Genomic DNA, 13,608 nt, shown 5'->3' with positions numbered 1-13,608 from the left:
TTGAAACTTGATGCAATGTTGTTACGTTCTCATAATGTCGGAAACTAGGAAACTCGTAAATGTCCGATTTGCTATCTAGTTGTAGTAATACACATGCTACGTTCAACGAATTAGCAAGTCGAACATTTCAGAGTTGACTAGTTCCGACTAGCATTTGAACGCGGCATTAAAATTAATGATTTGTATTGAGCTTCCTATTTTTTGATTCGGATACTTCCCAAATGTAAAACTTGGGATCCGAGTCTTCCGTCTATGTTACAAGGTCGGCCATTACCGGGTTTCCGACAGGACAGGAACGCGGCATAAATGCGCCTGTAGCTGTCACGTTCTGTTCGATGCCGTCACATACATTAAGCTAACACAGAGGATCACCTTATTTGCATGGAACTTTAGGACATGACAGCCTTTTTTAGGCATGTAGGACTGCATATGAATAAGGTTAGGATTTTATATTCAACCTTGTAACTTTCGTTTTCCTTATTTGCAAATAGAAACTGTTTGACCAAACGTCATGAGACGCGTCACTTAGGCCATTGCGGTAAAAAGGGATTCAAGCTAATCCTACATCAGAACTTTCAACATGACAGATAGCTGGAGACTAGCAATGTCGTTTTCTACTCAAGTCGTGTTTGTGAAGATGTCCCTGCAGCTTTGCATAAGTAACATCCAGCACATCTTTGCAACTGTCCTGGCATGGATAGGTGTGCGCGGTCCGCAGGTGCGGTTGACATCTACAGGAAAAGTCAATTTAGTCAAGGTGTTGCAAAAGAATATATCTCAAACAGCGACAACTCCAAGCAGTGTCAATTATCATTTTACTCGACAGTGCAATTATAAATGCGGTTTTTGTTTCCACACGGCAAAAACGTCTTTTGTCCTGCCCATTGAGGAAGCAAAGAGGGGTCTACAGCTTCTGAAGCAATCAGGTACATATGCCAAAATTAGCAAAATGCCTATATAAATTCACATGACATGTTATTACATTATTATTACATCCTATTTCTAACTAATACTTTTTTATTCAGTGTTTAGAATTCTGAATTTCATATTTTTTTTGCAGGACTGGAAAAGATGAACTTCTCTGGTGGAGAGCCTTTCTTACAGGACAGAGGGGATTTCCTGGGTAAATTAGTCCAGTACTGCAAACAAGACCTCCATCTCCCAAGTGTCAGTATTGTCAGCAATGGCAGCCTGATCAGAGAGAAGTGGTTCCAGAAATATGGTAAGAGGGTTTTCTTTTGAAATAAATAGTACCAACATTACGCTACTTACTGGTCGTCAATATATCGAACAGCCACCATAATAAACTCGGTGCGGCAGGGTAGCCTAGTGGTTAGAGCGTTGGACTAGTAACTTGTTACAAGTTCAAACCCCCGAGCCGACAAGGTACAAATCTGTCGTTCTGCCCCTGAACAGGCAGTTATAACCCACTGTTCTAGCAAAATAAGAATTTGTTCTTAACCGACTTGCCTAGTTAAATAAAAAAAACACAAGAGTTTTTAAACCCAGAGGCGCAACATCGCAAGACTTCCCGGAACCCCGAGGCCGGGAAGAAAACAATTCTAAAGGCACAACCTAGATTCGAGCCAATGTGTACTTAAGTAGTTTAACATGTTATTTACCTCGTGAAAGTGTCAAACTGACACGTTTTAATTTTATTCGAAAACAACATGCGCAGTTTGGTGTGTGACAACGTACATGCACAGTTTGGCGCGTGACAATCGTGTCACGATTGATGCACGATGACGTGTTTCTATTAAGAGCCTTGTTAGCCGACATTGCCATGACGTCACCTGCAAGTGTGATCAGGGAATTCTATCGGAGAAGCGGTTTTAGCCAATCTTCATACTTTACTGTCTTTGCTTGAATCGTCATTATTCTCATGCAAAGTCTGGTAAATAAGTTCATTTTATTTACACTAGATGTCAGCACCGGGTTAGTTTTGATATGAGGTCACAACTCAGAGAAACATTTCACTCTTTAAAATGTTTCCCAGTTGAGTTATAAAATGTTTGGACACATTTTCAAATGCATGATTTGATCATCACAGTGTTATTAAAACTACTTGTTGATTTTTATCTCAATAAATCTTAACTATCACATGTTCTAGGCTATGTCATAAATTGTATGTCTAGATGTTAATACATTTTGAATACATGGGTGTTTCTAAATACAATTCTTTGAGATTATGTCAGTTTTAATATCAGAACTCTTCTTGTCCTCACAGGCCAATACCTGGACATTCTGGCCATTTCCTGTGACAGCTTTGATGAGGACACGAACCAGACTATAGGCAGAGCCCAGGGCAGAAAGAGCCACCTTGACAACCTCTTCAAAGTCCGGGAGTGGTGCCGGGACTACAAAGTGGCATTCAAAATCAACTCTGTGATCAACACATTTAATGTGAATGAAGACATGAGAGAAAACATTTCTGAACTCAACCCTGTACGCTGGAAGGTAAGGGTGTTCCAATGCATTTACATTACTCACCAGTAATACTGTATCTGTGTTGTGAATAGCGGTTTCTTCTCCTACCATAGATAAGTAAGAAGTTAGTTGTATGGCCTTGACTTTGTGTGTGTGTGTGTGTGTGTGTGTGTGTGTGTGTGTGTGTGTGTGTGTGTGTGTGTGTGTGTGTGTGTGTCTATTGTGTCTAGGTGTTCCAGTGTCTACTGATCGATGGGGAGAATGCTGGGGAGAACAGTCTGAGGGAGGCAGAGAGGTTTGTCATCAGCGATCAGCTGTTTCAGGACTTCCTGGATAGACACAGCACCATCAGCTGCCTGGTACCTGAATCCAATCAGAAGGTATGGGACTGAACTAAAGACAACACACAAAAAAAATGGTCTGTTATTGATATTATGATGATTGAACAACTACTATTCCTTGTAGTTTCAGAATGCTATTAATGTGTAGAGTAGGCCTAGTGTAATCTACTAACTCAATTAATCACGTACAGAGCATTCGAAAAGTATTCAGACCCCTTCCCTTTTTCCACATTTTGTTAGGTTACGGCCTCATTCTAAAAATGGATTCAATAATTTTTCCCCCTCACCTACTACACACAACCCATAATGACAAAACGAAAACAGGTTTTTAGACAATAAATACCTTATTTACATAAGTATTCTGACCCTTTGCTATGAGACTCGAAATTGAGTTCAGGTGCATCCTGTTTCCATTGATCATCCTTGATGTTTCTACAACTTGATTGGAGTCCATCTGTGGTAAATTTAATTGATTGAACATGATTTGGAAAGTCACACACCTGTCTATATAATGTCCCACGATTGACAGTGCATGTCAGAGCAAAAACCAAGCCACGAGGTCAAAGGAACTGTCCTAGAGCTCAGAGACTGGATTGTGTTGAGGCACAGATATGGGGAAAGGTACCAAAAAATGTCTGCAGCATTGAAGGTCCCTAAGAATACAGTGCCTCCATCATTCTTGAATGGAAGAAGTTTGGAACCAACAAGACTCTTCTTAGAGCTGGCCACCCGGCCAAACTGAGAAATCGGGGTAGAAGGGCCTTGGTCAGAGACGTGACCAAGAACCCAATGGTCACTCTGACAGAGCTCCAGAGTTCCTCTGTAGAGATGGGAGAACTTTCCAGAAGGACAACCATCTCTGCAGCACTCAACCAATAAGGCCTTTATGGTAGAGTGGCCGGACGGAAACCACGCCTCAGTAAAAGGCACATGACAGCCTACTTGGAGTTAGCCAAAAGGCACCTAAAGACTCTCAGACCATGAGAAACAAGATTCTCTGCTCTGATTAAACCAAGATTCAACTCTTTGGCCGGAATGCCAAGTGTCACGTCTGGAGGAAACCTGGCACCATCCCAACGATGAAGCATGGTGGTGGCAGCATCATGCTGTGGGGATATTTTTAGCGTCAAGGACTGGGGGACTAGTCAGGATTGAGGGAAAGATGAACGGAGTAAAGTACAGAGGGATCCTTGATGAAAACCTTCTCCAGAGCGCTCAGGATCTCAGACTAGGGCAAAGGTTCACCTTCCAACAGGACAACGACCCAAAGCACACAGCCAGGACAATGCAGGAGTGGCTTCGGGACAGTCTCTGAATGTCCTTGAGTGGCCCAGCCAGAGCCATGACTTAAACCCAATCAAACACCTCTGGAGAGACCTGAAAACAGCTGCGACCCTCCCCATCCAATCTGACAGAGCTTGAGAGGATCTACTGAGAAGAATGGGAGAAACTCCCTAAATATAGGTGTGCCAAGCTTGTAGCGTAAGACACAAGAAGACTTAAGGAAATAATCACTGCCAAAGCTGCTTCAACAAAGTCCTGAGTAAAGGGTCTGAAAACATATATAAATGTTTCATTTCATTTTATAAATTCGTAAAATAATCTAAAAACCTGTTTTTGCATCATCATTACGGCATATTGTGTGTAGATTGATGAGGTTTGATTTCATCCATTTTAGAATAAGCCTGTAACGTAACAAAATGTGGAAAAAGTCAAGGGGTCTGAATACTTTCCGAATGCACTGTATATCAGACCTATCAGATGCAATATTGTCCACAAAAAAAAAACGATAGTCTGTGACAATATTGTACATAATACAGAATAGTTGTGACATTAACATGTTTCCTTGTTGTCTTATCTTGTCAGATGAGAGATTCCTACCTCATCCTGGATGAATATGTAAGTCCTTTTCATCAATCTGTTATTTTACGTGATACACCCACTACCTTCCAAGTCTTAGCAAGCCCTTTAAAGTAGACAGTCCTTATCCATCAGTCCTCATCCATCAGAACTATTGAACAGCCATCTAAATGCTCTCATCGATTGAGATGTAAAGACATGCACCTTCCCATGTTAAGTCCCAGAGTATTCTATGACTTCCCATGTTAAGTCCCAGAGTATTCTATGACTTCCCATATTAAGTCCCAGAGTAGTCTATGACTTCCCATATTAAGTCCCAGAGTAGTCTATGACTTCACATATTAAGTCCCAGAGTAATCTAGGACTTCCCATATTAAGTCCCAGAGTAATCTAGGACTTCCCATATTATGTCCCAGAGTATTCTATGACTTCCCATGTTAAGTCCCAGAGTATTCTATGACTTCCCATATTAAGTCCCAGAGTAGTCTATGACTTCCCATATTAAGTCCCAGAGTAGTCTATGACTTCACATATTAAGTCCCAGAGTAATCTAGGACTTCCCATATTATGTCCCAGAGTAGTCTATGACTTCCCATATTAAGTCCCAGAGTAATCTAGGACTTCCCATATTATGTCCCAGAGTAATCTAGGACTTCCCATATTATGTCCCAGAGTAATCTAGGACTTCCCATATTATGTCCCAGAGTAGTCTATGACTTCCCATATTATGTCCCAGAGTAATCTAGGACTTCCCATGTTAAGTCCCAGAGTATTCTATGACTTCCCATATTAAGTCCCAGAGTAGTCTATGACTTCCCATATTAAGTCCCAGAGTAGTCTATGACTTCCCATATTAAGTCCCAGAGTAATCTAGGACTTCCCATATTATGTCCCAGAGTAGTCTATGACTTCCCATATGAAGTCCCAGAGTAATCTATGACTTCCCATATTATGTCCCAGAGTAATCTAGGACTTCCCATATTATGTCCCAGAGTAGTCTATGACTTCCCATATTATGTCCCAGAGTAATCTAGGACTTCCCATATTATGTCCCAGAGTAGTCTATGACTTCCCATATTAAGTCCCAGAGTAATCTAGGACTTCCCATATTATGTCCCAGAGTAGTCTATGACTTCCCATATTAAGTCCCAGAGTAATCTAGGACGTCCCATATTATGTCCCAGAGTAGTCTATGACTTCCCATATTAAGTCCCAGAGTAATCTAGGACTTCCCATATTATGTCCCAGAGTAGTCTATGACTTCCCATATTAAGTTCCAGAGTAATCTAGGACTTCCCATATTATGTCCCAGAGTAATCTAGGACTTCCCATATTAAGTCCCAGAGTAGTCTATGACTTCCCACATTAAGTCCCAGAGTAGTCTAGGACTTCCCATATTAAGTCCCAGAGTAGTCTATGACTTCCCATATTAAGTCCCAGAGTAATCTAGGACTTCCCATATTATGTCCCAGAGTAGTCTAGGACTTCCCATATTAAGTCCCAGAGTAGTCTATGACTTCCCATATTAAGTCCCAGAGTAGTCTATGACTTCACATATTAAGTCCCAGAGTAATCTAGGACTTCCCATATTATGTCCCAGAGTAATCTAGGACTTCCCATATTATGTCCCAGAGTAGTCTATGACTTCCCATATTAAGTCCCAGAGTAGTCTATGACTTCCCATATTAAGTCCCAGAGTAGTCTATGACTTCCCATATTAAGTCCCAGAGTAATCTAGGACTTCCCATATTATGTCCCAGAGTAGTCTATGACTTCCCATATGAAGTCCCAGAGTAATCTATGACTTCCCATATTATGTCCCAGAGTAATCTAGGACTTCCCATATTATGTCCCAGAGTAGTCTATGACTTCCCATATTATGTCCCAGAGTAATCTAGGACTTCCCATATTATGTCCCAGAGTAGTCTATGACTTCCCATATTAAGTCCCAGAGTAATCTAGGACTTCCCATATTATGTCCCAGAGTAGTCTATGACTTCCCATATGAAGTCCCAGAGTAATCTAGGACGTCCCATATTATGTCCCAGAGTAGTCTATGACTTCCCATATTAAGTCCCAGAGTAATCTAGGACTTCCCATATTATGTCCCAGAGTAGTCTATGACTTCCCATATTAAGTTCCAGAGTAATCTAGGACTTCCCATATTATGTCCCAGAGTAATCTAGGACTTCCCATATTAAGTCCCAGAGTAGTCTATGACTTCCCACATTAAGTCCCAGAGTAGTCTAGGACTTCCCATATTAAGTCCCAGAGTAGTCTATGACTTCCCATATTAAGTCCCAGAGTAATCTAGGACTTCCCATATTATGTCCCAGAGTAGTCTAGGACTTCCCATATTAAGTCCCAGAGTAGTCTATGACTTCCCATATTAAGTCCCAGAGTAGTCTATGACTTCACATATTAAGTCCCAGAGTAATCTAGGACTTCCCATATTATGTCCCAGAGTAATCTAGGACTTCCCATATTATGTCCCAGAGTAGTCTATGACTTCCCATATTATGTCCCAGAGTAATCTAGGACTTCCCATGTTAAGTCCCAGAGTATTCTATGACTTCCCATATTAAGTCCCAGAGTAGTCTATGACTTCCCATATTAAGTCCCAGAGTAGTCTATGACTTCCCATATTAAGTCCCAGAGTAATCTAGGACTTCCCATATTATGTCCCAGAGTAGTCTATGACTTCCCATATTAAGTCCCAGAGTAATCTATGACTTCCCATATTATGTCCCAGAGTAATCTAGGACTTCCCATATTATGTCCCAGAGTAGTCTGACTTCCCATATTATGTCCCAGAGTAATCTAGGACTTCCCATATTATGTCCCAGAGTAGTCTATGACTTCCCATATTAAGTCCCAGAGTAATCTAGGACTTCCCATATTATGTCCCAGAGTAATCTAGGACTTCCCATATTATGTCCCAGAGTAATCTAGGACTTCCCATATTATGTCCCAGAGTAGTCTATGACTTCCCATATTATGTCCCAGAGTAATCTAGGACTTCCCATGTTAAGTCCCAGAGTATTCTATGACTTCCCATATTAAGTCCCAGAGTAGTCTATGACTTCCCATATTAAGTCCCAGAGTAGTCTATGACTTCCCATATTAAGTCCCAGAGTAATCTAGGACTTCCCATATTATGTCCCAGAGTAGTCTATGACTTCCCATATTAAGTCCCAGAGTAATCTAGGACTTCCCATATTATGTCCCAGAGTAATCTAGGACTTCCCATATTATGTCCCAGAGTAATCTAGGACTTCCCATATTATGTCCCAGAGTAGTCTATGACTTCCCATATTATGTCCCAGAGTAATCTAGGACTTCCCATGTTAAGTCCCAGAGTATTCTATGACTTCCCATATTAAGTCCCAGAGTAGTCTATGACTTCCCATATTAAGTCCCAGAGTAGTCTATGACTTCCCATATTAAGTCCCAGAGTAATCTAGGACTTCCCATATTATGTCCCAGAGTAGTCTATGACTTCCCATATTAAGTCCCAGAGTAATCTATGACTTCCCATATTATGTCCCAGAGTAATCTAGGACTTCCCATATCATGTCCCAGAGTAGTCTATGACTTCCCATATTATGTCCCAGAGTAATCTAGGACTTCCCATATTATGTCCCAGAGTAGTCTATGACTTCCCATATTAAGTCCCAGAGTAATCTAGGACTTCCCATATTATGTCCCAGAGTAATCTAGGACTTCCCATGTTAAGTCCCAGAGTATTCTATGACTTCCCATATTAAGTCCCAGAGTAGTCTATGACTTCCCATATTAAGTCCCAGAGTAATCTAGGACTTCCCATATTATGTCCCAGAGTAGTCTATGACTTCCCATATTAAGTCCCAGAGTAATCTAGGACTTCCCATATTATGTCCCAGAGTAATCTAGGACTTCCCATATTAAGTCCCAGAGTAGTCTATGACTTCCCACATTAAGTCCCAGAGTAGTCTAGGACTTCCCATATTAAGTCCCAGAGTAGTCTATGACTTCCCATATTAAGTCCCAGAGTAATCTAGGACTTCCCATATTATGTCCCAGAGTAGTCTAGGACTTCCCATATTAAGTCCCAGAGTAGTCTATGACTTCCCATATTAAGTCCCAGAGTAGTCTAGGACTTCCCATATTAAGTCCCAGAGTAGTCTATGACTTCCCATATTAAGTCCCAGAGTAATCTAGGACTTCCCATATTATGTCCCAGAGTAATCTAGGACTTCCCATATTAAGTCCCAGAGTAGTCTATGACTTCCCATATTAAGTCCCAGAGTAATCTAGGACTTCCCATATTATGTCCCAGAGTAGTCTAGGACTTCCCATATTATGTCCCAGAGTAATCTAGGACTTCCCATATTATGTCCCAGAGTAGTCTATGACTTCCCATATTAAGTCCCAGAGTAATCTAGGACTTCCCATATTATGTCCCAGAGTAGTCTAGGACTTCCCATATTATGTCCCAGAGTAATCTAGGACTTCCCATATTAAGTCCCAGATTAGTCTATGACTTCCCATATTAAGTCCCAGAGTAATCTAGGACTTCCCATATTATGTCCCAGAGTAGTCTATGACTTCAATCTTTAATCAGGGGATTTACAGGCTTTGAGATGGGTGAAAGGAGATGTGGATTTGCAGATATTTATGTTAGTATTAGACATGAGGTTTCATAGTAGTGAATTACTTTGACACCGTGTTAAGATTCTCTTTTCTGACCCGTTGGTAACACTTCATAATAACTTTCCTTAATAAGCCTTTATAAATGCTTATACATTCTTTATAAATGATTATACATTTTCTAAATGCTTATGAATTATATGTTTTGATGTGCTTTTTTTTAGATGCGTTTCCTGGATTGCAGAGAGGGGAGGAAGGATCCATCCAAGTCCATCCTTGATGTTGGCGTGGAGGAGGCCATTCAGTTCAGTGGCTTTGATGAGAAGATGTTCCTAAAGAGAGGAGGGAAATATGTGTGGAGCAAAGCTGACATGCGACTCGAGTGGTGATCCACACATTGTAATCAATTCCACTTTTTGTTTGTACTTGTGTGTGTTTTTATTTGTATAGACAGTTGTATTTAATGGATAACATAAATAGGAAAACAAATCAAATAATAACTGTAGGCTACACCAACATTAGTTTCCATTCATACAAAGTGTCAGGTAAATTGCCACAGTAGATTTGCTGTGGTAAGCCAGGAAATACTATTCAATTGTATGGAATGCTTGTCAAATAGATAAATTGTCCTTGGTTCAAAAAGGGACTACGTTGGGACTACCTTGTCTGAACCAGAGGGCAAACATATCTTTGTTTGCAAGCAGGACTAAGGTAGCACCAACATCGTTTAGGGAGTGGTAATGAGGTGACCAATAATGGTTGCAGTTGAGATCAGCTGTGTGGGCAAATTTAGAACATATTGATAGCTGGCGATAATCTAGTGACGTCGATGGTTGCAATAGACCCCTTGTCATTTGATTATATTCCAATAAATTCTTTAGGCTATCCATTAGCCTATCCATTCTCACATAATGAAAGATGTGAAAACCGATAACAGTTTCCCTGGCTGAGCTAATGAGATCATTTGGGCCATCAGTTGATTGACAGCTAATTGAACAGCTTGTTGAACAGCTGATTTCACCATCCCCACTCCTGCAACTCGGTCACTTTAATCGTGCGATAATGATTTGGTCATTATCATTCAAGAATCTGGCACTTTGCCGCGACCAATGCGTTAAAGTTCAAGTGACAGATAGAAGTAGTCACGACAGGTGTGATCAAGCCTTACATCAAAGTTGCCTGAAGCTGAATGGAAAGTGCTATGCTTTGACCAGTTATTCAGAAGAAAATCCTCTGTGACTGTCTAATTCACATATGTTAGCTTACCAATTTGGACCCAAAACAAACACATTCTACACATTTACAAATGACCTGTTTAAAGTATTATTACAACCATGGTATTATTTTGTTACTGAAGCTATCAGCAGAGCCTTGTCTGGCAGCGAAACAGTTCATTCAGCCTAATTTATTACCTTTAACCCTTGTGTGGTGTTTGTATCTGGGGGACCCATTTTCAATGTTTACTAAAAGAAAAGTGATACAATGAATTATTTTTTCAACCTGAGACTCATTGGCTCATTTTCTGTGAAGAACATGTAAAATAACACATTTTCATTGAGTGCACACTGTGCACCCTCCTACACATTTATATTACATATGTGCTGTTCTGGTATTACTGAACCCGAGGGTAATGAAAGTGTGGAAAAGTGTGTGTGTGTAGGTGAAAACAAGTTAAATTGAAACAAAAAGGTTTGCTTTGTGCCTTCACTCTTGTCTTCCTCCTCCTTTGGCCTGTTGTTTCAACATAGTACCTGTCTGTCTCCCGCTTTTCTCACACTCTTTACCCTTTGTAGTGTGTGAAACTACACAATGTCTTACGGGAACCTGCACAATGTTATTACAATACATTATTTCCATACATTGTAAGAAATGCAGTATTTTCCCACACTACCCAAGCCAAGTGCAAATTAGGGGAGGGACACAACAAATAAATAGCTTTGCATGTGTGGCTCCTTGCCACAATCAATCAGTACGGCAAAAATAATCTCTGCTCAGAGGACCTTAGACATTTTTTTTGCAGAGAGAAGCTAGTGTGGATTGAGCGTCTTCTATGTCAATTCGGAGTCTGACAGTGAAATGGAAGAGGAGGTTGAGATTGACCCTCCTCCCATCAGCAGCCAGCTCCAGGAAACTGCCAGAGAACTTTTCCGTGCAACAATGTCTCTGGAAAACTTCCACATTACTTCCAGGATTATCCGCTTCGATAACCGAGACACCAGACCAGCTCGGCGGCACAGAGGCAAGCTAGCTGCAATCAGGTCAGTGCAGAGAGACAAGCTAGCTGCAATCAGGTCAGTGTGGGACAAGTGGGTGGACCACCTTCCCCTGTTTTACAACCCTGGGCCCAACGCTACTGTTGATGAGCAGTTTATGACATTTAGGGGCCTCTGCCCCTTCAGGCAGTACATACCGCAAAATATGGAATGAAGATCTGGGCTGCCTGTGATGATGCTTCATCATATGCGTGGAACTTGAAGTGTATACGGGAAGCCATAGGGAGAAGTCTGTGAGAAGAACCAAGGGATGCGGGTTGTCCTGGACTTGACACAAGAACTCTGTAGCCACAACATCACATGCAATAACTTTTTTTACTTCGCACAACCTGGGACAGAGCTCCTCAAGAGGAAGCTGACGATGGTAGGAACAGTACGAAAAAACAAGCCAGAGTTCCCACCTCATATTCCTCTAAGCTTGTGTTCACGGCCGACACATCCCTAGTGTCCTACGTGCCAAAGAAAGGCAAAAATGTGGTACTCATGAGTACGTTGCATAGAGATGGGATAATCTGTGGCCAGGAACATCAAAAAACAGAAATCTAAATGGATTACAATGCCACAAAAGGAGGGGTGGACAATTTAGACAAGCTGGTTACTTGCTACAGCTGCAAAAGAAGAATCCTACGCTGGCCACTTGGGATATTCTTCACCATCTTGGACATCTCGTTGAACAACGCGTTTGTCACCTGGATGGCATTGAACCCAGATTGGAAAAGAGGTCAACTCCAGAGGAGACTGCTTTTTCTCGAGGAGCTGGGCAAAGCGTTGGTAAGACCTCAAATCCAGAGGAGGCAACATATCCCTAGGACCCCAGCTTCTGCAGCCATGGTGAGGAGGATTCAGGAGGAGAATGCTGGTGGCCCATCCGCCTGACCCACAGAAACAACAACTCCAATACCGGAAGCAAGTGTGTGTGATTTTGTTGCATGTGTGTGTGTCTGACTCTCCTACCTTAGCCCGCTGTAACTAAATATGTGAGTGAGTGAGTTGTTAGTAAAATTCCTGATTGCAGCCGGTAGCAACAAGAAGAAGCGCTGCAATGTGTGTGGACCCAAGAAGGAGGTAGCAGAGGTAAATATTAACCATGTACACTGGCTATATTGCTTGTAATTGATATAAGTCAACATCTAGGTATTAAGTATTTTTACGAAAATTGTTATGGCTGTATTGTTTTAAAAACCCAATAATGTTGTAGGTCCATCAGACCTGCGAACATTGGGTGAATAACAAAAACATGAACACCACACAAGGGTTAAAAAAACATAGCTGATATGGCTGACTTGCTTAAAGAAATGTGGTTTCTACTGACAATTGAGATGTACAAACTATGGCATAAGGGGACGACAAGCGGATAAGACGCAATCTGTAATTTCGATTAAGACATTAATGAGCGAGCTAGGACGGACGTAGTCAATATAACTATTTGTTCAGCACTTTTGAAATGAACAGCGACAGAATTCAGAAAATGGGCAGTTCTCACAGTATTCTTCCTGGACACCAAGTCAGAACCATAGGATAAATAAATGGGGCATATAAGCAGACAATGAAAGCTCTTACAATATTTGATGATAACAATTTCTCTAAAACAGGCTATAGGCTACATGTGCACCACCAAGTCAGAACAGTAGGCTAAGTTATGAAGGGGAAAGGGAACAAATTATTAGGGTGAGGTACATGGGCTACTAACAACTTACTACACAACATACACTTAGTATTACTTTCTTAGTTACAGAATGCATATCTCCCTGGCATATTACATCCTTTCTGCAGCAGCATACAAGAAATTTTTGGACTCACCTTGTTGTGAGGTGCTCACTTGAACAGGAAGGTGGCGTGGCGATCCTTTGTGTGGTCAAATTCTGTCATCAACGTCTGGTATTCTCTGGATTTATAGTGCTTTCAAGTAAACTGGGAACTCAGAAAAAATAAGGTTGAATCATGACGTCAGTGATCTTCAGGTCGGAGGTCTAGAAATAGGCCTGATTTCCCAACATGGAATTCCGAGTTGGTTGACTGTTCAAAACGTTATTTTCCCAGTCGGAGCAAATTCTTTCCCGAGATCCCAGTTTTTCTGA

At 41.2% G+C, this 13,608-nt stretch overlaps 1 protein-coding gene across 1 annotated transcript; it reads left to right on the top strand.

Annotated features, from left to right (window-relative positions):
- The first annotated feature begins 295 nt into the window (after positions 1-295).
- Positions 296-10,625, top strand: LOC109894649 (radical S-adenosyl methionine domain-containing protein 2). The gene is made up of 6 exons (XM_020488277.2): positions 296-926; positions 1,061-1,222; positions 2,228-2,457; positions 2,658-2,807; positions 4,635-4,667; positions 9,482-10,625. The coding sequence occupies exons 1-6, from the start codon at positions 581-583 to the stop codon at positions 9,644-9,646; spliced, it is 1,086 nt and encodes a 361-aa protein (XP_020343866.1). The 5' UTR covers positions 296-580; the 3' UTR covers positions 9,647-10,625.
- Positions 10,626-13,608: the final 2,983 nt, after the last annotated feature.

Source organism: Oncorhynchus kisutch, linkage group LG7 (genome assembly GCF_002021735.2).
Source record: "Oncorhynchus kisutch isolate 150728-3 linkage group LG7, Okis_V2, whole genome shotgun sequence".
NCBI classification, from domain to species: Eukaryota; Metazoa; Chordata; class Actinopteri; order Salmoniformes; family Salmonidae; genus Oncorhynchus; species Oncorhynchus kisutch.
Note: the sequence above shows the minus strand (reverse complement) of the source record. Positions and strands in the feature narration are given on the sequence as shown.

Coding starts and splice junctions, on each gene's coding strand:
- LOC109894649 (XM_020488277.2), top strand. CDS start 581: ATGACAGATAGCTGGAGACTAGCAATGTCGTTTTCTACTCAAGTCGTG. Junction 1,223..2,227: donor GAAGTGGTTCCAGAAATATG/GTAAGAGGGTTT, acceptor TTGTCCTCACAG/GCCAATACCTGGACATTCTG. Junction 4,668..9,481: donor ACCTCATCCTGGATGAATAT/GTAAGTCCTTTT, acceptor GCTTTTTTTTAG/ATGCGTTTCCTGGATTGCAG.